Below are 20,770 nucleotides of genomic sequence, written 5' to 3' on the forward strand. Positions count from 1 at the left end.
TTGGAAGCTCTGCGTGAAGCTGGGCTTTTCAAGCCACCTTAACTTGCTGTGTTCGTCTCTCACATTTCCAGCGACTGATAATCTGCAAGGATGGTGAATTCTGCCCGCGAGATGCTTTTGGTAAGAAATCTGTGGTACTTGTGTTCTCAGTTTTGGTGCCAGAGATATGAGTAAAATGTCTGTATCCGTGTCCTGGTACACACAAGACTTAGCTGTCTCGTGGAGGACAGAGGCTCCTCTTTCCAGACAGACACATGGACTGAAGGATGGTAGGGAGCACACGGCTTCTCGAGGAAGGTCAAGAGATGCTGCTCACTCACACAGCTGGGCTGGCAGCATCTGGAGACCTACGGCCTGTCTCCTGGTGCAGGTGCATCCTCCCAAGGCCATTTTCAGACTGCAGAAGGTCATTCTGAACTTGCTCTGAGGGCGTGATTTGTTTTTTCTAAGTGAAATGCAGGGATAAGGAGGTAGCAATCCATCACGGTTGCTATCAATCCAGCCGGCAGACTCAGTGATGTCCGGTCATTCTCCTTGACAGACTGATTGGGTTCATGAATGCACGGCTTCTAAAGAAGGGATGGAGGAGGGACACAAGAACCTGACCAAATGCAAATGTAACAAATGAGAAGCCTTTGTTGTACACTTTGGACCATGCCTTTGAAGATTACAGGAAACACTAAGCTGAGGAAAAACACTAAGCTGCCAGGCCCTGAAAGACCTTAACCTGCAGTTCACTGTCTACTTCTGAAGAGCCAAAGCTGAATTTTTATCGCTGAAGAAGCAAACCACAGGGGCACTCCATTTAGTGAGCCCCCAAAGCACTGGCAAGCAGCTCACAGCAACAGATGACTGCAGAAGACACACTCACATCAGTCACTGCAGAGATGATCCCGCCTAACGCACAGAACCCAAACTGTACTGAAATGAGAGTCAGGCCCCAGGGAGTACCTGAAGCCATTTATATGTTTGTGGTCAATTCCGTCATAAATTAGAGCTCTCCCAAAGTGAGAGCTGCGATGGACTCACAAAGCATTGTGCTGCATACTTAATGTTAAAATTATAGCACAACAAATTCACCGGCTGCAGTTTTACGGCTCTCACACTGCAAAAGACAGCCTCAAAATGCCAGTGAAAAACACTTCCAATTGGTGGTTTGTATGAAGAAAAAGGGAGCATTTGATGGTCCATGAAGAGGTCCAAAATCAAAATGATTTTGATGGGCATACTAACAGTTACTAAGTTGATGACAAAGAAAAAGTAAAGAGTACCCCAGGAAAGAAGCCCCCAACTTCTTCAGCCTAGAAGTTTGAAGGTGGAAAAGGCCTTATTTAGTTCAGGTTTTACCTTAAAAGTAGATTCCGGGTTAAGGATGTGGCTCATTTTAGACCCAGAAACTTGTGTGCACATTCACTCCCTCAGCCCACTACAGGCAAAACACTGTGACTGGAGTTATGTAGAGCAACCCAGAAACAAATGGCCACCTATTTTTACCCTTTGTTGATGTAGAATTCACATGTCACCTATTTCATCTCAGTGGTTTGAAAAACTAGTTTTTCTAGTTTCATTTCTGTTGCTGGGTTAAAATACTCAGACAAAAAGCATTTCTCTTTTATCTCTTTATCTCTGCTCACAGCCCCAGCTTACAGTCAACCATTGCAGGAAAATTACCATGGCAGGGACTCAAAACACCAGACTCACATCGCACCCACAGTCAAGAGCAGAGAGAAATGGATGCATGTGTGCTCATTTACCTGTTTACCTGTTGCTCAGCTCCATTCTACTTTTACACAGTTCCGAATCTGGTGCCTAGGGAATGGTGCCGCCCACAGGTGGCTGGCTCTTCCAAAATCAACCAGCTCCATCAACCACAACAGCCCTGCCCTCACACACATGCCCACAAGCCAACTCGGTGTAGAGAGTCCATCACTAAGGCACTTTCCCCAAATTTCAGGTTGCGTCAAGTTGACAGTTAAAGCCAAGCACCACAGTTGCCAGCCACCGTCATAAAAAAAATCTGGTCGCATCTGGTCAGCTCCAAGTGACCACCAATCAACTTCTAGCTCTATAAATTTGCTTTTCCTGTGTATTTCATATGTAAGTGGCTGTATACAATCTTGTTGTATACACATTTTAGCCCCTCCCCTGTTAATAGACAGCTGAATAGATGACAGTTGACTATTCGGTGGCAGCAGCTGACACAGTGTGGAAACGATGCTGACTATGGTGGTCCTCCTCCTCAGCAGCACCCAGGAAAGGTTGGATTTGAGCTCTTTGGCTCGGACCTGATTGTGTCCCTGTGTCCTGATTCTCCACATTTAAACAATGCCTTCCATTTCACTCTAAGGTAAATGTCCCTCTCCGTGTTCCCTTCTCCCAACTTGCATTTTGTAATATTTTATTTTCTGTGCTGAAGCATGTATTTCTGGATGCATCAGATTTCTCCTTTATTTCCTGACTCCGCATGGCGGTCACCTGTGTACCAGAGCCTTGCCTTTCTGCTCTCAAGTCTGCCTTCCAGAAGCTGTCTCTTCTAAGCTGTGTTGGTGGTACGCTTCCAAAGAGCCATTGTTAATGTTTTCTAAATCTACAAAATAGCACGTGCATTGTTATGATTTTATTGTCCAATACCAATAACCCATAGGTTAGGAGCATGTTGTGTGTATGCATATATGTGTTGTGTTCATATATGTATGTGTGTACATTTACTTATGCATTTTCAGGATCGGTATGTCCTTACCCTCCACCCTCTAAGCCTTCCTACACACAGCTGTCCTGGAGATTTCTCTTACTGCTCTCTTAGAATGGATCTGTGTCCTACATTTTCTGGGTTGCTGTTTCTTGCATTGCTCCTTCCTTTTGCTGGAGTACATTTCCAGGTAGCTTCCTAAGACAGGATGAACTGGAAGAAAATGTTTCTATTTAGGGAGATGATTTTATGTTCAACCTGTCCTTTGATTTGATTAATAGTTTGCTGGGATTTAGAATTGTAGATTGGAATTTTCTTCCGGAGCTTTGAAAGCGTGGCCCACAGCCTTCTAGTAGGGATGATTTTCCAGCCAGGAGGACTGAGGACTAAGGAACCAGTCAATAGCCCACTTGTCTGTCTGTTTCGTCTTGTTTAGACAAGGTAGAGGTAGAGGGCAGACTTTCTAAACGTTTGTCTTTATCATGGAGGGCTGGGCCGGGCCACTGTGTTCCTGTAACCCCTGTGTTTTCACATGGGTCTCTCTCTCAGAGATGCACAGTGTGGGTTGACTTCTCTATTGTAGGCACAATTTTCTCCCAGTTCTAGGAAGGCAGCAGCCAGGGCCAGCATTCTGAGGTGGTGTGCTGCCTGCCTGTGAGCCATCTGGAGCCTTAGCAAGTCTAGCTGTATGTATATTTTATTAAAAGCTTCCCTTCTCTTCAATTAGTTATCCAATTTTTCTTTCACTGTGTACCAAATGTATGTGTGTGTGTGTGTGTGTGTGTATGTGTGTGTGTGTGTGTGTGGAGAGAGAGATAAAGAGCTGAAGTTACCCTCATGAAAAGGGTAATCTTTAATTAATATAGGACAGGGATGACCCAAACCAGTTTGTGGCACACCATTTGTGACAGAGATGACCATAAAGCTTCCACTATTCATGATTTTACTGTTTGCGTTACCTTTTGCTCCTCAGTTCTTACTTTGGTCTTTCTTTCAGCAACAGAGATTACAAGTGTATTCAGCAAAGAAAAACAAATCAAAAAGAGTAGATTACCTGAAAGGCCAGAGGGTCATTGCCAGATGTGAGGAGAATGGCTTCTATTTTCCAGGTATGTCTTTCAGTCTCATTTGCTAAACAGCCTGATCCTGAACACTGATGTTTCTGAGCCATGCTGAGCTGTTCCACTTCTCAAATAAAACGACCTTCTCTTTCTCCCCATAAGTGAGGCAAAAGAGTAGAAGAAAATGAAATTTCTTTTCATGTCTCATTTGCACAGTGAACAAATCTCTGCCACAACCTACAATGGTTGCATATGTGTGTAATATTCTCAACAGTCTACATTTATTTGTTTTATTTGTGGGGGGAGGGGTAGGCATGTGTGCTGTCGGGGGGGGCAGTCACAAGACAAGGCAGAAGAATTGGTTTTCTGCTTCTACCATATGGATTTCGGGGATCAAACTCGGGTCATCAGGCTTGGCCGTCAGCACCTTAATCTCCCGGGTCACCTCACCAGTGCTGGAAGTGCCCGTGTAACACAGTGAACAAATACACAAATATTGTTGTCTTCAGGGAAGGTGGCTTCAAGGGGAGGCGCCAAAGAGTAAGAATACATAGCGTGTTAGAGACAGTTCTGTAAGGGAGGAGGGAGAAAATCAAGCCACAAAGAGGACTGAGCATTGAGGAGGCTACAGTTCTAAATACCACTTAAGGAAAGCCCCCTCCCTCCGGGGAACTCGACAAGGACATAAGGAGGGAGGTGACAGGACACCATTAGATTATCTGGGGACACACTCAAAGCTGGACCGCAAGGGCCGCATTTCAGGAGCGCAGACAGCCTAGCATGGCTGACTTAGAGGACGTATCCCAGGCAACCTGGGCGATGCCCTTCCTGAGGGAATCAGCCCTCGGAATTCAGAACGGAGGCGTGAAAGGGGCTTTTCGGGCAGTGAAAATAATACCCGGCAGGAGCGTGGGGCGAGAAACAGTCCTGGAGACTGCGAAGAAGCTGTGTCTGGGGCCTGGACCACAAGACAACACCAGGAAACAAGAACGCTGTCTTGGTCAGGGTCACTGTTGCTGTGATGAAAGACCATGGGCAAAAGCTGGGTGGGGAGGAAAGGCTCATCCAGCTCACACTTCCACATCACGGGTCATCATCGAAGACAGTCAGTGCAGGACCTCAAGCCAGGCAGGAACCTGGAGGCAGGAGCTGATGCACAGACCACGGAGGGTGCTGCTCACTGGCTTGATCCTCCGTGGCTTGCTCAACCTGCTTTCTTATAGAACCCAGGGCCCCCAGCCCAGGGCTGGCTCCGTGGATTAAGAAAGCGCCCACAGGCTTGCCTGAGCTCACAGAGGCATTTTCTCCATGAGGCTCCCTCCTCCCTGATGACCCCAGCGTGTATCAGCGTGTGTCATGAAGACCAGCCGCCACACGGAGTTTCAGGGAGGTAGTGTGGGCTCACTCGCAACGGGTGCTTTGAAGGAGTTTGCACTCTGCTCCCGGGGCACTGCAAAGCTACTTTTAAAGCTGGGAGAGCGGTATGAACGGAAAGACATAGGTGTGTGCTTAGGGGACAAGATGCCCAATAGAAGCGTGAGAGACGCCACTGGAGTCTGGAGTGGGGAAGAGATTGTGCATGGCGACAGAGACTCTGGAATCACCAACACAAGGGTTGTCGTTGGCGCATGGGGAGGGGCAGCCGGACAGAGATGAGCCTGGAGGAGCTGGGGCTGACCTCTGACCTCCAGGTGTGCACCGAGGCCACACCCCTGCACTCACGCGTACCAACAGGAACGAGGCGCCCAGAAGGGCTGGATGTGCTTAGGTTCCGCACCTTTTCCCGCCCTGCAGTCGAGGAACCTTCTTTGAACTGGAGGCCGCGACTCCCACTGCAGAGCCAGTTTTTGTTTTTTAAAAATTTCAGACTTGTAAAAAAAGTTACAAGAAAAATAGAGAATTCCTAACTTCTCTTTACCCAGATTTACCAATTTTCAGTGTTTTGTCACACTTTATTATCTGTGTCTTTTACTTTTTCAAATTTCCACTTCCCCTCTCTACACAGAGACTCCCGCACACGCGTGCGCACGTACCCCTCTCCACACACACACGCACACACACACACCGTTTCTGAACTATTAGGTAGCACTCATCACATGTCACAACTCTCTTTCTCTAACACAACTGCAGTAAAGTCGGCCTCCAGGGAACCTGACGTCACCGCAGCGCTTGGCGTGCATCCGCCTTTATTACCTGCCTCACAAAAGTGCCTTGCTCTTTTCCTTTAGCACAGATCCTAATCCAGAGTCACCTGTCGCATTTGGTTAACAGGTACCCCTTAGTGCTTTTTGGAAACATGGGGTCTCACTGTGTGACTCTGGCTGGCCTAGAACTCCCTCTGTAGACCAGGCTAGGCTTGAACTCACTGAGGTCCACCTGCCCCTGCCTAGGATGTAAGGTGTGTGCTACTGCACAAAGCTCCTTCATCTAGAATTTTTTTTTTTTTAATTTTGGTATAAACGTTCATGGTATTAACATTAAAAATGATGGCAGTTACTGGACGGCCTTACTCAATTTGCTTTAGCTTAGGGTCGGTGTATACATTCCTGCCCAGAAGACAACCCAGGTGACGTCACTCAGGGGCCATCCTGTCTAGAAATATGTGATGTCCATCTGTCCTCTGTAGCCATGGTAACCTGGACTGTATGGTTGGTGTGAGTTTGCAATTTATTCTCTTTAAAAAAATGTCAGTCAGGCTTGGTGGTGCACACCTATAATCCCAGCTCTCAGGGAGGCAGAGGCAGACAGATCTCTGAGTTCGATGCCAGCCGGTCTACAGAGTGAGTCCAGGACAGTCAAGGCTACAGAGAGAAACCCTGTCTCAAAAAACAAAACAAACTATAGATATAGATCTCAAGTAGGTTTTAATAGACAATTTATTGGGGCTCTTTCTGGTACTACTGTTCAAAGCCTCGCATTTCTCCCCCGTGAAAATGGCTGGTGTGAATGACACCAGCAGAAGGCGGCATTGCAGTCATGAGCTGGTGTCCACTGCCTGAAGACACGCCTACACTGTGCACACTCAGCCAGGCTCATGGCGGGGACCCCCACGTGGACACATCTATTCCAGGCCTCTGTGTGGGTTACCTGGGGAGGAAATGACTATCCCCTACAAGGTGGAAGCAGCTGATGGATCGCCTCCCAGTCCAGATGCTGACAGGCCAGGAGGAAAACCCATTTCAAGCACTATGAGGTCACCACTGTGGAAACTGGGCCATTCTTCCTGTTGACTGATGACAAGAAGTCTTTTAGGCCAAGAAATCCATGGTGATTTGGACCCTGCATCCTAGGTACTAGTTACGGTGGGAAAAAGAAGCAGGGACGTGGGACACTCTTTGAATGCATGTCTGACCAGCTTTCCTTCGTGTGGATTTCCTCTCTCCCACATTAGCAGCCTGACTGTGGTGACTCAGTTGGCCTGCACCTCGGTTGCCCCGTCTAATGGCATCAGACGCGTACTGCACTTTGTTAATGACAGGGCTAACAATGTACCAGACCCTGTCCTCAGGAAAAACATACACTTGGCCAGACGTGCGCATGGTGGCCCACGCCTTCATCCCAACGCGAGGAGGCAGAGGCAGACAGATCTCTGTGAGTTCAAGGCCAGCCTGGTCTACAGAAGGAGTTCTAGGCCAGGCAGAGCTACAAAATGGGACCCCACTTCTAAATAAATCAAATTACAAAATTTAAAAATATACGTAATATTCTCTCTTGAGTATAACTAAAAAGACAAACTGTTCGCCACTGTTCTCTTTTCTTTCCTTTATTTCCTGTTTTGGAAAAGCCATGGGGTGTGTCCAGGCGGATAACCTTTTCGTTTATCTGCTATCAAGTGAAAAGCTGATGGAGGCGGGCATTTCTATTTCCTCTTTGCTTTCACAATTTGACATTATCTACCTTCAGTCTCTGAAAGACATAGGACTAGAATAAACAGATAAGGAGGTTTGGTGACAGGAATGCGTAGGAGGAAGATGCTTCCGGAACCATCAGCAGGACTGGTGCTGGGTGACTGAGCTGCCCCGTGCCTCTGTACCCGGAACGCCCTATTTCTCTACCTTGTATTCAGCCCCAGAAGGTGCCAAGCTGTGCCTGATCAAAAGGGTGGAAACAGGCAGATGCTATGATTCAGCACAGGCCACCAGGGTGGAGCCAACCTGCTGCTGACGTCCTATTTTGTGTCTTCTGACTCTTCTAGGGGTTGTGAAGAAATGCGTGAGTCCTACGGAGGCCCTAGTAGATTTCAAGTATGGAGACACCAAGATTGTGCCCATCTCCTTCATCACACCTGTTGGGGGCGCCATGCCCTGCCCGCCACTTCAGGTACTTACTCTGTGATCCCTTCCGGTTCCCAACCTGTGGGTCACAAGCCCTTTGGCGGGGGTGGGGGTGGGGGTGTCAAATGACCCTTTCAGTTGTGTTATAATTCATAACAGTTGCAAATTGCAGTTCTTAAGTAGCAAGGAAATAGTTTTGAGGTTGGGGGTCAGCACAGCATGAGAAGCGCAGCATTAGGGAGACTGAGAACCACCGCTCTCCACTGCCCACGGGGTTTGGGTGGAAGGGGAGGGAAGGTCCCTGCGGGGCCCTCCTGGGCTCCTGCAGGGAGCCTGTGCTTTGGCAGGAAAGGCGGCCGTTTTCTAGTCTCCAGCCCTTGGTCATTTCTCCGCCTGTGACTAACGTGCCCGCTCCCTCCTAAGTAGCTGACCTCTGTGGACGTGGCTTATATACTGTCCTGTGACACTTATCACAAGGGGGAAGGAAACTGGGGCTCCCAGTGCTCCCCCAGGCTTTCACTGCAAAGGCCGTACTGCATTATGTGTGTCAGTGATAGAACTAGCAACTTCCGTGACCTTGCGGGCAGCCGCTGCGGACCTGTCATAATGCAGTGAGCCGAGTGGGACTTGCACGAACGAGACAGGCGAATATGTTCTCGTCTGATTCCAAATGCATAAGCATCACACAGTGCCTGACCCATCTGCCTGCCACCGCCTTGACACTGAGACGGGATGGCAAGGCGCGGAGGGAAAGCCTTTCGAGGCCTCGTGCTGCTGTGTCCCGCATGGTGCAAGCCAGGGAGGTTAGCCGTGATCTGCTCCTGCTTGCTGGGCCAGACCCACGGCGCTCCTCCTGCACCTTTCGTAAAACCTGTGCCTGTGTGTCGCCTTCGCCATGGATTCCACGTCTGTGCTTGGGACTGACATTCACCAAACCCACGCTTCTCCTTTGTCTGGGGGACAGCCCTTCCCCCAGAGGACACAGAGGCTGAGGACACAGTCCCCATGTCTCTATATCAAACACCCCAGACAGTCCAGTCTTTGGGTCTACCAATCCCCAAGAGTTCCAGAACCCTCACCATCTTGCTGACTGTCCCCGAACCCTTTCTAGTTGCCAGCTTCTGACCCAAACTGGGTTTTCCAAAGTGCTCACAGAATTGCAGGTGTGGAGCAATGAGCTGAGAGAATTCTAAACCCTTTCTTTTGTGATTTTCACCAAAGCTCTGTGAATTTATCATAGAGCTGCCAGCCATCTGGGGTTGTTTTGAAGCAAGCTTGTATTAAATCATGAATGAGCCCTGGAAGCATAATCCTTTGATGTGAATGATCCTGTGCTCTCCTTTACAGGTTGGGGATTACGTGTTTGCCAAAATCGTGACGAGCAAAGGCTTTGACTTCTACGTCCCTGCCATCGTTATAGCTCTTCCAAATCAGAATGTGGCATCAGAGAAATTCTATACAGTTTTGAAGTGTAACAACCGCAGAGTAAGCGTCCATCCAGAGAAGGGCTTCCCCACTGGGCAGAAGGTGGCTGGAACCTGGGGGAACATGGCTGGCTGTTCCCTCTGCTCGAACACCCCAGGCTGAGAGCATCATGGCCTCCTTGCTTCTGGATGGGAGGGGTCCCTTGGCTTTCCTCGCCGAACTGCAGTTGACAGCTGGCTCTCTCTCTCTCTCTCTTTCTTGCTCTTTCCCTCTCCCTTCCTCCCCTTTCTCCCTCCCCCTCCCACCCCCACTCTGTGTGGTGTGCATGTGTCTTCAGGCATGCTCAGATGTGTGTCTTCCTCCATCACCCTCTGCAGAGCCTGTTGCTCAGCCATTCAGCTAGTCTAGCTAGCCAGAGATCCTGTCTCCGCCATTAAAGTACTCCAGGATCACAGAAGGAATGCTTGTCTATGTAGCCCCGAGGGGTCCAAGCTCCCCTCCCGCTTCCTAGGCCATCTCTCTGTGCACTGAGCTGTCTCCCCACATCTGGGAGCCCCTCTGCGTGTGCCTCCTGGGCTCCTCTGCAAGCCCCGCAGATACAGGGCACCTCCTGGGCCCTTCTCAGCCTTGTCCTCCTCTGCCACCTCACAGTCTGTCTGATGAGCGTGCCTGGGTGTGTGGTGCCGCTGGAGAATGTCAACATGGGAGAAAGCAAGCCAGGAGCATGTGGAGTGATGCTGCGAGGCATGCCTCAGGGGGCAGGGAGAGAGGCACTGGAGAGGGCCTGGGGTCCCTAAGAAAGATCTCAGATTGCAGGGAGTGACTTTGTTGTTGACCGCAGGGCAGGAAGGCTCTGGAGGCCAGAATGCTACAGTCCGGGGAAAGGACAGGGGAGAGTGCGCTCAGAAGGATGCTGGGAAACCTCACGAGGGAAAGCAGGACTTTCACCAACAGGGTCATGGTCACAGCCGTCCAGAAAAGAGGTGGCTGGTACTGGAACAGAGATAGAAAGGTGTGGGTGTGGGGGTGTGGGGGTGTGGGGGGGGTGTGCATGCCTGCTCCCATGTGCATGTATGTTCATGTGTGTGCATCTGTGTCTGTGTGTATATTTTTGTGTACAAGCAACTACCCTGGGTAGACCTGGCACTTGAGCTAGATTGTAAAGGAGTGACAGCGAGGAATAAATGACTTTCATTCAGCAGAAAAGGAAACTGCAAGGCTCTGAACTTAAGCTGCTCTCCTGAGCGGCACCTGGATAGGGTGATGACTAGTAGCTATGTTCACAAATCGGGGGGGGGGCTCCTTGGGCTCCATGACGTGACCTCTTTTGGTGTGATTACAGGAATTCTGCCCTCGGAGCGCACTTATTAAGATCAGCCAGAACAAGTATGCTGTCTCTTGCTCTCAGATAAAATCATCCCCCGCTGAGAAGAACCATTTAGTGTGAGTACACCCGACTCCCACCCCCTAAATGTCGGCTCACGCACGTCTTAGCACCTTTAATGGATTGCTGAGGTCTATACCCTCTGGGTCCCAGGGGAGGGGGTGGAGAAGGAAGACTCAGTTCTGTGGTCACTTATCCGTCACTGTCCGCCCACTGTCTGCCTGTCATTCTGTCTGGCTCTAATCTCGGAGTCAGCATTATTTCTGTGGCTCTTCATAAGAACATTCACTCCTGCCATGCAAAGGAAGAGATTGCTCCCTTTCCGTCTGTAAGAATTCAAGGCCTTCACGTTAAACCTCACTTGGGAACTGTCCCCTAACTGTCTCGTCCATACAGGGAAGGGGACGTGAGGTGCTGCCGTGGCTTCACAGATGAGTGTGTTGGTGGGTGATTCGGGGTTCCCGGGATCTACAATGGGGTCATGAAATCTCCACCTGAGGCAGCGGAGTTACTGAGATCTGCAGGCAGACTGGCCCAGCATCAATAGGAAAGGCTTGAGGCCTGAAGACCAGATACAAAAAGGCCATGGGGCCAGCAAAATAAAGTTGAAGTCACAGGGCCATGACCTCAGATTGAAAGGCACATAAAGAAGAGGCAAATGTGAGATTCAAACAAGGGTTGGGGGGGTGGAACACCTTCCCATCTCACAGAGCACATGGGTGGTTTGGAGGAGTGAACCCTTTTGTTCTGTGGGTAGCCTTTGACCTTCATCATTACAGAAGCAAAACACTTTGTTTTCCCCAGCTGTGGTCATGTGGGACTCTTAACCTTTCTCTGTGATGTCAAAAAAATTAGTGTCGCTCATCCCATTGAAAACTGATCTGCCCACCATTTTGGAGGTCCATTCCTCCATGCCCTGCATCCTTCCTTTGTGGGTGATCCCTGCCTTCCACTGTCCTCTTCCCTTAGCTTCCCCCATGAAACCTTCGCCTCAGGAGGAAAAACAAGTTTGCCCGTGAATTTATGCCGTGTACATATATGTGCCTATACGTCTTCTCTCTCTCTCTCTCTCTCTCTCTCTCTGTGTGTGTGTGTGTGTGTCTAGTCCAGTCTAGTTCACACTTTCCTTCTCTGCCAATCTTCTGAAGCTTTAGATAACCTTGTCTCCATGTAGTTCCCCCTCTAGCCTTCCCTAAACCGTGGATAGCCGTTTCCCCTAGACCCCTTAGCAGAAAGGGGTCTCACAGAGCCCACTGAGATGGCTCACATGCCCCAGCCACCACGGCATTGTGCCTGTGAGCCTGCCCTCTCAAGCCTGCCATTGCTCTCCGGGGTCTCTCTGCCTGGTTTTATCTACACCCTTGCTCCCATGATGCTACTTGCACCAAGGACCCCCATGCCTCTGTCTGACCCAGTCTGTGGCTCAGGGTCAGGATTGAAACCCCTGGGAAGGGACCTACAGGAAGTCCTTCTAACAGCTGCACAGGAGTATAACAGGCAGCTGTGGCAGGTAACTACAGCGGAAAGGGCATTTCAGAAACTCAGTCTTAGATCCATATCCTGCCCAGCTAGGGCTAGAGCATTAAGATGGGACTGTTCACAGCTTTGCCTGGCACAGTGTCAGTGTTCTGCACATAGCGGGAATGGCATCCCTCAACTGCTTACTGGAGTGTGTGTGTGTGCGTGTGTGTGTGTGTGTGTGTGTGTGTGTGCGTGCACATGTGTGTGAGCTCCCAGGATCCCCCTGTCTCTACTCTGCAACACAAGGGTTATGGACACATGCAGCTACCCCCAACTTTTATGTAGTTGCCAGGAGTCTAACTGCAAGTCTTCCTGCTTTCATCACAGGCCACCTCTCCAGCCTCCAGTGAATATCACACATGGGGCTGGAGAGATGGCTTAGAGGTTAAGAACACTCACTGTTCTTCCAAAGGTCCTGAGTTCAATTCCCAGCAACCACATGGTGGCTCACAACCATCTATATTAAGATCTAGTGTGCAGGCAGGATGTTGTATAAATAATAAATAAATCTTAAAAAAAAAAAAAAAAAAAAAAAGAATATCACACATGGCATTACAGCAGTCCCAATTCAATACACCCAGACCGAACTCAGTGCCCACACCGGCTCCCTTGTCTCGGCTCACCTTCCTGCCCATGAGTCACGGAACTGAACTCTGCTAGTCAGTCACCACACCCCACCTGCCTCCGGGTTACTGTGAGCCAAGCTTGGAGATGTTTCTCAGCTCTTTTGTAGCTCAGCGGTTCAGGTGGAAGCTTTGAATCACTCCGGTCTAGGCCTGCCCCAACCCAGGCTTGTTCCCTCTGGGCTCAACTGACTAATCTTCTTTGAATGCAAATTGTTCTTATACCATCTCCCTCACCTAAAACTTCTCAGATCCCACCCCCTTCTGCACCCCCTCTTATCCTAATTTTCATTAATGTGGTGTAGCCTGCCTCCCCGGCCTCCCTTGTTCCTAGTCACTTCAAGCTAGCCCTCCAGGGCATGCTTTCCTCAGGTCTCCATGCTTTGCATGAGCTATGTGCTTCTTTCCCAGAAAGCGCTCCCTTAGCCACCTGGGAAATTCCACGGCTGGACTCAGGCGTTCCCACTACCATGAAACGTCCTGGCACCTAGCCAGCTTCTCCCAGGGTGGGCCTGCATCCTCCGCTGCATCTGCTGTGCCAGATTGCGCCTCAGTCTACTTTGTCACCATAACAAAATGCCTAAGGCTAAGAACATTTCAAAGAAAAGTCCTCACTGGCCAAATTGTCTCCTGCTGGGTCTCCCCTTTTAAAGGACGCATCGCCTCCACATGGACACATTGAAAACTACCCCTACGGTGTATGAACCTTTGGAGAAAAAATTTTTTTAAAAAACTCCAGTCCATGATAAAGGAATATGGATATTAGTCTAGGTGTTGACGATTTTCACTGAACTCAACATTATCATTAATCATTTGTAATTAAAATCCATCTCTGTATGAAGACAAACCTTTGTTTTCTACATTCCCTGGGCCTTGTTTAAATTTCTCAGCTGCTAATTATCTACTCTTGCCCCTAGCATTTCACACAGGAGATATGTTCATCGACTCTCTTAATTTCTCCCCTCCAACTCCCCCGCTCTCAATGCTTTCCTACAAGCAACAAACTGAGTTTAATTTTCCTAATCAGGGGCCATTGTCAACCTGCTAATTCCAGAGCTTTATCAGTCTCTTCTTCCATAACCAGGGCTGAGCACAAGAATGAACGTAGCTGTTTTCTAGTCTCTGCCTTTCTTTTGCATCTTCCGCTGGTACCTAATTTTCCCCTAATCACATGCCATCTCCTTTTGGGTGTCTGTAGTGAGTCCTCGGGCCATTATACCAAATAGACCATTATTGAGAATCTTCATTCTCCTATTCATGTGTCATGAAAGAAATGTACCATGGGGCGTGATTCCAACAGGACAATAGTTTCAGTTCTGACTCATCCATGTCCACCAATTCAGGGGTGATCAGCCAGGGTCCCTCACCTTCGGACACCTGGGTAGGGCGGCAGGCACCACATCTTGGTTTTTATCATCTCATCCTCCTCTCTTCCTTCTTGGGGCCTTCAACTGTGCCTAACAGTACTTCCTGCAGACAGATCCTCTCCTGGTCCTCCACGGAAGGGTGGTACGCCGTGAAAGATGGAAAGGAAGCTAGTCAGAAGAATGCTGAGAGCAAAACCAACCAACTAGATTCCGTGCCGTTTCTCACTTCCAACCAATGTGTGACAGCTAAATGACTCTCAGAGACTCTGATAAGATTGGCTTGCAAAAACAGCTCGTCCTGTTAGCAAAAGTCCAGCTCTCAAAGGGCAGCACCGGCGTCACTTTGCCGCAGGAAATGTGTAACACGGCTGCCAGCTGATGCTTTTCTCATGTGTCCCCCACTGAGTAGGTCTGCTAAGGGGACGTGGCTTCTCTTCCTTTCCTTCTTGCAGTGTCCCTGAGCTTCCCTCTCTGTTCTGTGGCACCAGACAGGCCCTCAGAATGAGTGAAAACAGTCTCTAAGCAGTCCAGAACATTCACTTCAAGAAGACATGTGTGATTTCTCTCATGACCTCAGGACTCTAAGAAGCAAGCGAACAGGAGGAAACCCCCGCCAACCAACTCCCATTCGGCATCCTCTGTCCTCAACCAGGCAGAGACATCCCTGACTGCCTCTCTTGGGGTCCTGCTCCTTCCTATCAGATCTCTGTGGCCCCTGATTGCTGCAGGGGGAGGTACCTGATTCGTTTAATGCTCTCTTGTTTCTGGTTTTCTCCCCTCAGGGAAATCACTTCAACCCAGGTGTTGCAAAGCTATCTCCAGGCTGGGGCGTCTGGCAGGCCCGAGCAGAATTCACACACCTGGTGCCCTGTAGCTGGCTGCAGATCCCTCCAGTAAAGCTGGGGTCTACCCTGCATGCCTGACAGAGCAAGGCCCGGGCAAGTCAGCTCTGCAGAAAAAAATGTTCTCTTGAAGAGCGCTTGTGATCTGGTAATCATAAAAACAAGACTAGCAAGACGGTAGTGACAGTATCCCAAATGTGGTTTCAGAAAGGCCTGGTGGGACACATCATATTCTTTGGGCTCCAGAAAAATCCGTCCAGTGGGAAGAAAAGCCAGGCAGCTGACAAGAAGGGACTTTTTTTTTCTCTCTTGCGTCTCGATTGTCACTGTGTGAGACTGCCAGAAGGAAGGCTTTTCCAGAACTTGGGGGTGGCTTGTTTGAGTCTGTGGTCTGTGGTCAGCTTGCTAGCCCCTGTTGCACAAACATTAGCCTCCCGATGTGTCTCCTCCGAGCAGCTTTGTGACTTCCGTGCTGGAGCTTTTGTTTCCGGGGGAGTGGTGATTCCCGAGTGATCCAGCCTCCCTCCTGGACATCGAGGAGGAGCCCCACACTGCTTTCTCTCAGCAGTGGGCTTCGCTCACTGACTGAGACACAAAGGCTCAGAGCAGCTTCTGGCATTGCATGGACACATCACTTCCCTCACTCTGCCGTGGCCCCTCCTGGCAGGGTTTCCCTGGCGGCGAGCTGGGTGCTAGAAATCCCTTCTTCCCTGCAGTCAGGTGACAGGCCATTTCCTCTCCTGCAGCTGGGCCTTGAAAAATAAGTGAGTCAGCAATAACCTCTGCCTGTGCATATCTATGGTGTCCGTGTGGACAAAGGCCATTGCCCACTTCCAAAAAGAACACTGTGGTGTCCTCAGAGTCCCGGAGACTCTCAGATCAACGGTGTCAGTCTCTTGATCTTCTGCCCCGTCAGTTGTCAATTTGGAGGTCTTCTGGTCCCCTTATGACATCAGTCTGGTGCCTGTTCATAGCCCAAGAGACCCTTGGGACTGTAGAAAAACACTACAAAGTTTGATCAACTGAATAGACGGATTTTCACCCCAGGAAAAAGAAAATGTAGCATGGTTTCTCGGCACTTTCTCCCTAGAAGTGAGACCAGAGTCTTCTAAAGAGCCAGTTAAGTCACGGCACCTGGCTCCTCATTCTGTCCCACTGTGCCTCCATTTTGTTCTGTTTACCACATTACTGTTTGCACATCCCTAATCCAAAAATGAAAAATATGACATACTCAGAAATGAAAAACTTTTTTTTTTTTTTAGAACAAACACGATGCCACAAGGAGAAGGCTTCACACCTGCTCAGGAGTTAGGTTATAGTCACAGTTGAGAGGCACCAGAGAGAGTATACAGCAGCTTACACAGGGCACATAGAGGCACCAGAGAGAGAGTGTGTACACAGGCTTACACAGGGCACATAGAGGCACCAGAGAGAGAGTGTGTGTACACAGGCTTACACAGGGTGCAGAAAGGCATGTGGGAAACACAGGTGAACTTCATGTTTAGACTTGTGTTCCATCTGCAAGGCATCTCATTACATACACACAAAAAGTCCAAAGTCTGGACCACTTCTGGCCCTGAAGATTTCAGATAAGGGGTACTTATTCAGTCAAATTGTAACCTAAAACAATACATCACCTAATTGAATGCTGCTTTAGTGTGACATAAAGCCATGTGGTCATGTCCAGTTGCAGCTGTCATGGCAGAACTCCTACCTCCATAGTGGTTGTGGCCAAGCAGAGGGAGGGAGAGGAGGGCAGGGAAAAGCTTGTAAGCAGTCCTGTGTACACACACATGGCACACTTAAATACATTCAGGCAAAATACCCGTAACGTAAAAATAATAAATAACTCCTTAAACAAAAGCAGCCTTCTCCTGATAAAACCTCCCTTTTGTTCTAACCATGACAACTTGTCTTGTTCTGTTCTTGTTCCAAAAGGAATGCACAGTTAATATTACTTATAAATTAAAAACAACTGGAAACCTTTTTAAATCCATAGTCTAACGTGTCAACCATAATAATTGCATTTTGGTTTGTACTCTTACAGAGTTTTTTCATCTGCTGTGTTGATTCATATTTTCCTTCAAAGCCAAAAGCTTTTTTTGTGTTTCTTTAAGTGTGGGGGCTGTGGGGATGAAGAGGTTAAGAGCACCAGCTCTTCTTTCAGAGGGCTCAGGTTCCATTCCCAGCACCCACACAGCTCACCCTGTCCGTATCTCTAGCCCCAGGGGATCCCACCCCCTCCTCTGGCCACCACAGTCACCAGGCACACATGTGGTATGCAGACATACATGCAGGCAAAACACCCCCACACACATAAAAGTAAATAAATAAATGCATTTTGATGTAAAAACCGGGGAAGGAAACGTATCGATTCTACCGGAGTCCATTTCCCAGAGGAGACTGTTTCTAATTTACTTCAAGATGTCTAGTCTTCGTGGACTATTCACAACCCTAATAGCAAACATGAAAATATATGTATTCTCTTTTGAAACATTTTTCGGTCACTAATGTGTTCGTTACCTTTTTCCATAATGGGGACACCTGCTGTTTCATTATTGACCGCCTAGAACTCCATTACTAGGCGGCCTAGAACTCTGTTCATGTGACCAGGCCCTGCCAAAGCTATACATTTACTGCTTGGTGGTCCCTCTCTCCCTCCCACCTCGGTCCCTGCAGGCAGGTAGGCCGCTCGCTTACTCTAACATACATGGAGAACCCCCTGCCACCCTTCCCTTGCTCATATCCCTAAGAAGCTGTGTGTTACAAAACCTGCAATCAGTGCTGATGGATGTCAGTGGGGAAAAACAAGATAGAACCAACTTAGCTCTGAGGGAGGAGGCAGAGCGAAGTGGACAGGTGTGGACGGCACAGAGCAGGAGTCCCTGGTGGACACCTGGAGTGTGGCCTCTGTGTGTCTCTAGGCACCTGTCACCTCAGAGCTTTGACATGTGCACAAGCTCTGACCTCACATATGATAGTTTGTGTTCGGAGTCCAGGAAAGCTTTTTTTTTTTTTTTTTTTTAATTCCACTATTCCTTAGGCCAATTTTTTCGCTTCTCTTGGGAATTCCTTTCCCGGGTCTGCAAATAATCACACGTGATGAAATCTTAACCCATTACAGAGTGATTTGAATGATGCACTTTTCTATTTGAAATTAACTGAAAGCCTTTTCCCAGCTCATCTTCTTCTCTGACATGGTCCAGAAGCATTGGAAGCAATAATGATCTGAGGTTAATTAGGGCAAAAACAAAACAAAAACGATTCTGAATGGAGGCAAGGGTGATCAAGATGACTGATGAAGAATTGTGAAAGAAAAGTGACATTTAGAACCAGGCGTTTAGTGCTCTTTAGAACAGCCTGAAGCTCCTGAAAAAGAGAAATGGCCGAATCAGTGGGCCATGGTGAGGGGGCTAGAATGAGGTCATGGCATTCTCAAGCTGCCTTCCCTGAAGAGAAGCCAACACCCCTTGAAAATTGGCTTCTTCGGGTGAATTTTCTAAAGAAGTCTCAAGTTATGGCATCGTCGTCATGCCTGCACTTTTCTATTAGATGCAATTAAAAGTCGCATCGCTGTCGGGTGTTTGGGAAAGTGCTTCTGACGATGCACCTTGAGCCACATCATTTGAGAAACCCAGGGCTATGGGAGCTAGTCAGTATCTAAAAGGCCAGCTCAGGGACGGGCGAGCAGCGACAGAGCCAGCCTGGTGCGTTTGTGGGGTTCAGTGGTCGGCGCTGAAGCCACGCGCGGGGAGGGGCGGGGCACCTGAGTTAGTTGTTTGTGGACTGACCGCGTGGGGACTGGGTCCCTGTGGTGTGGGGCTGAGTGAAGTGAGCCCAAAGTGTCCAACCCTCCGGGCTGCGGACAAAGCGTAGAGACCAGGCTGGGCCTAACAGCGCTCTCCATCTCTCCCCCGCCCCTCTAGAAAGGAAGCAGAGACAAGTAACACTTCCCCTCTCTGGACGGTGATCGAAGAAGACTCTGGGGAGACCAACCAGCGACACGAGAACCTTAGCAAAAAGAAGAAGGAGCCCACCAAGAGGTCGCCTCTCCAGGAGATGTTCTCAGATTCCGACGGCTCTTCCCATGGCACCAGGTCCCCAGCGTGTGCCCCCACCAAGCCCCCAGAGCGCGCCCCCTCCCCTGAGCCCGGGGTGGGGGGTTGGGAGGCGCCCTGAGCCTGGCGGACGCTTCGAAGCCTCCTTCAAGAATAGTGTATGTGAGAGCGTGTCCCCTCCCCTCCCCCAGTTTTCCAAGCCAGCGTAGGTCCCAGCACAACAAAAACACCACCGCCGCCACCACCGCCACCGCCACCACCCCCAGTCATACTGACATCCACTTTCCCAGAGAAGGCTCTCGGACCGTGGCCTACGACGCTGCCGACCTCGCCTCCGCAACCACACCAGGAGCACCCCCGCCCTGACCAGAGTCCAGGCACCCACAGCTCAAGGGGCTGCGGATGGGGCGCGGAAGACCCCTACCGCACCCTAGTGGCAGCAAGCGTAAGCATGCCACGGTCCTCCAGGCTGCCTAGGCCCCAGCCTCTGGACCCCGCGGAGCAAGCCGCTCTGCCGAGGTAAGGCTTGCCTTCCCGGGCTGAGAGCCAGCTCCCCTCCCCCGGCCTGGCTCTCTACTGTTTCAGTCTAGGGATTTTTCCGACCATTCCACATACACACACACACACACACACACACACACAGGTCCCCACAAAATTGTTCTCTGCCTTCTGATACCCTCTGCAAACGGGCTGCCCTAGCCTGACAGGCTGCTGTTGGAATGTTCGAGGTTCTTTGGGGGTCCACACCCAGGATCTCATTTCAAGCTGGTTCTTCCTTTTGTCACACAATGTGAAGACTGAAATTAAGAGTTGGTTGGTAGATTGTCTGAGACCTGTAAGATTGAGCATCCTCCATGTTACTGTTTTCTGAATTTTTTTTTTAATTTTGAGCCCTTCCTAATTGGCATTGTCTGTAGTCTGTTGTAGGTACCTCTAACTGAGTGCAGAGCCTGAATAAACTCTCCTACATTGAAAACATTGTTCTGGTTGCTCATTGCTGCCTCCTCCTCCTCCCCCACCCCTCTCTGTCTCTGTCTCTCTCTGTGTGTATGTGTATCTCTGTCTCTTCTGCTTTTTATTTTTGGGGTTTTTGTTTGCTTTTGTTTGTGACAGGGTTTCTCAGTGTAGCCCTGGCTGTCCTGGAACCAGGCTGGCCTTCAACTCAGCTCCACCTGCCTCTGCCTCCCAAGCACTGGAATTAAAGGCTGTACCACCACTGCCCCGCTTGCTCCTGTCTTCTTCCAACACAATCTAGTAGCATCGTATCAAAGTATTCAGCCCTGCTCCCTAGCTTCAAAGCTGAACTAGCTCTCAGAGCCTCCCTTTTCTTGGGGTAACAGTCATTGGGCTATTTTAAAAAAAAAAAAAAGTACAAGCTACCAATAAGAAACGTCAGAGACCTTTGGAAAATGGAAAAGATAGGAGTTTTGATATTCAAAAGGTGCACAAGCTAACTAAACATGGTGTTCATATTCCTGAAAGCTAACACTGAAGAAATGAGAGGAGAAACCCGCTTCCAAAAGTCA

At 49.3% G+C, this 20,770-nt stretch overlaps 1 protein-coding gene across 1 annotated transcript in view; it reads left to right on the forward strand.

Moving 5' to 3' along the window:
• Window positions 1-20,199, forward strand: part of Vwa3b (von Willebrand factor A domain containing 3B) — a 152,799-nt gene extending 132,600 nt beyond the window's left edge. The window contains exons 23-27 of the mRNA XM_060369869.1: window positions 3,687-3,798; window positions 7,946-8,070; window positions 9,372-9,509; window positions 10,792-10,892; window positions 19,113-20,199. Of these exons, the coding sequence (XP_060225852.1) occupies window positions 3,687-3,798; window positions 7,946-8,070; window positions 9,372-9,509; window positions 10,792-10,892; window positions 19,113-19,365 (729 nt within the window). The 3' untranslated portion in view covers window positions 19,366-20,199. The remainder of the gene's footprint in view (window positions 1-3,686; window positions 3,799-7,945; window positions 8,071-9,371; window positions 9,510-10,791; window positions 10,893-19,112) is intronic.
• The last annotated feature ends 571 nt before the right edge of the window (window positions 20,200-20,770 follow it).

The sequence above is a fragment of the Meriones unguiculatus genome, chromosome 16, assembly GCF_030254825.1.
Source record: "Meriones unguiculatus strain TT.TT164.6M chromosome 16, Bangor_MerUng_6.1, whole genome shotgun sequence".
Lineage (NCBI taxonomy): Eukaryota > Metazoa > Chordata > Mammalia > Rodentia > Muridae > Meriones > Meriones unguiculatus.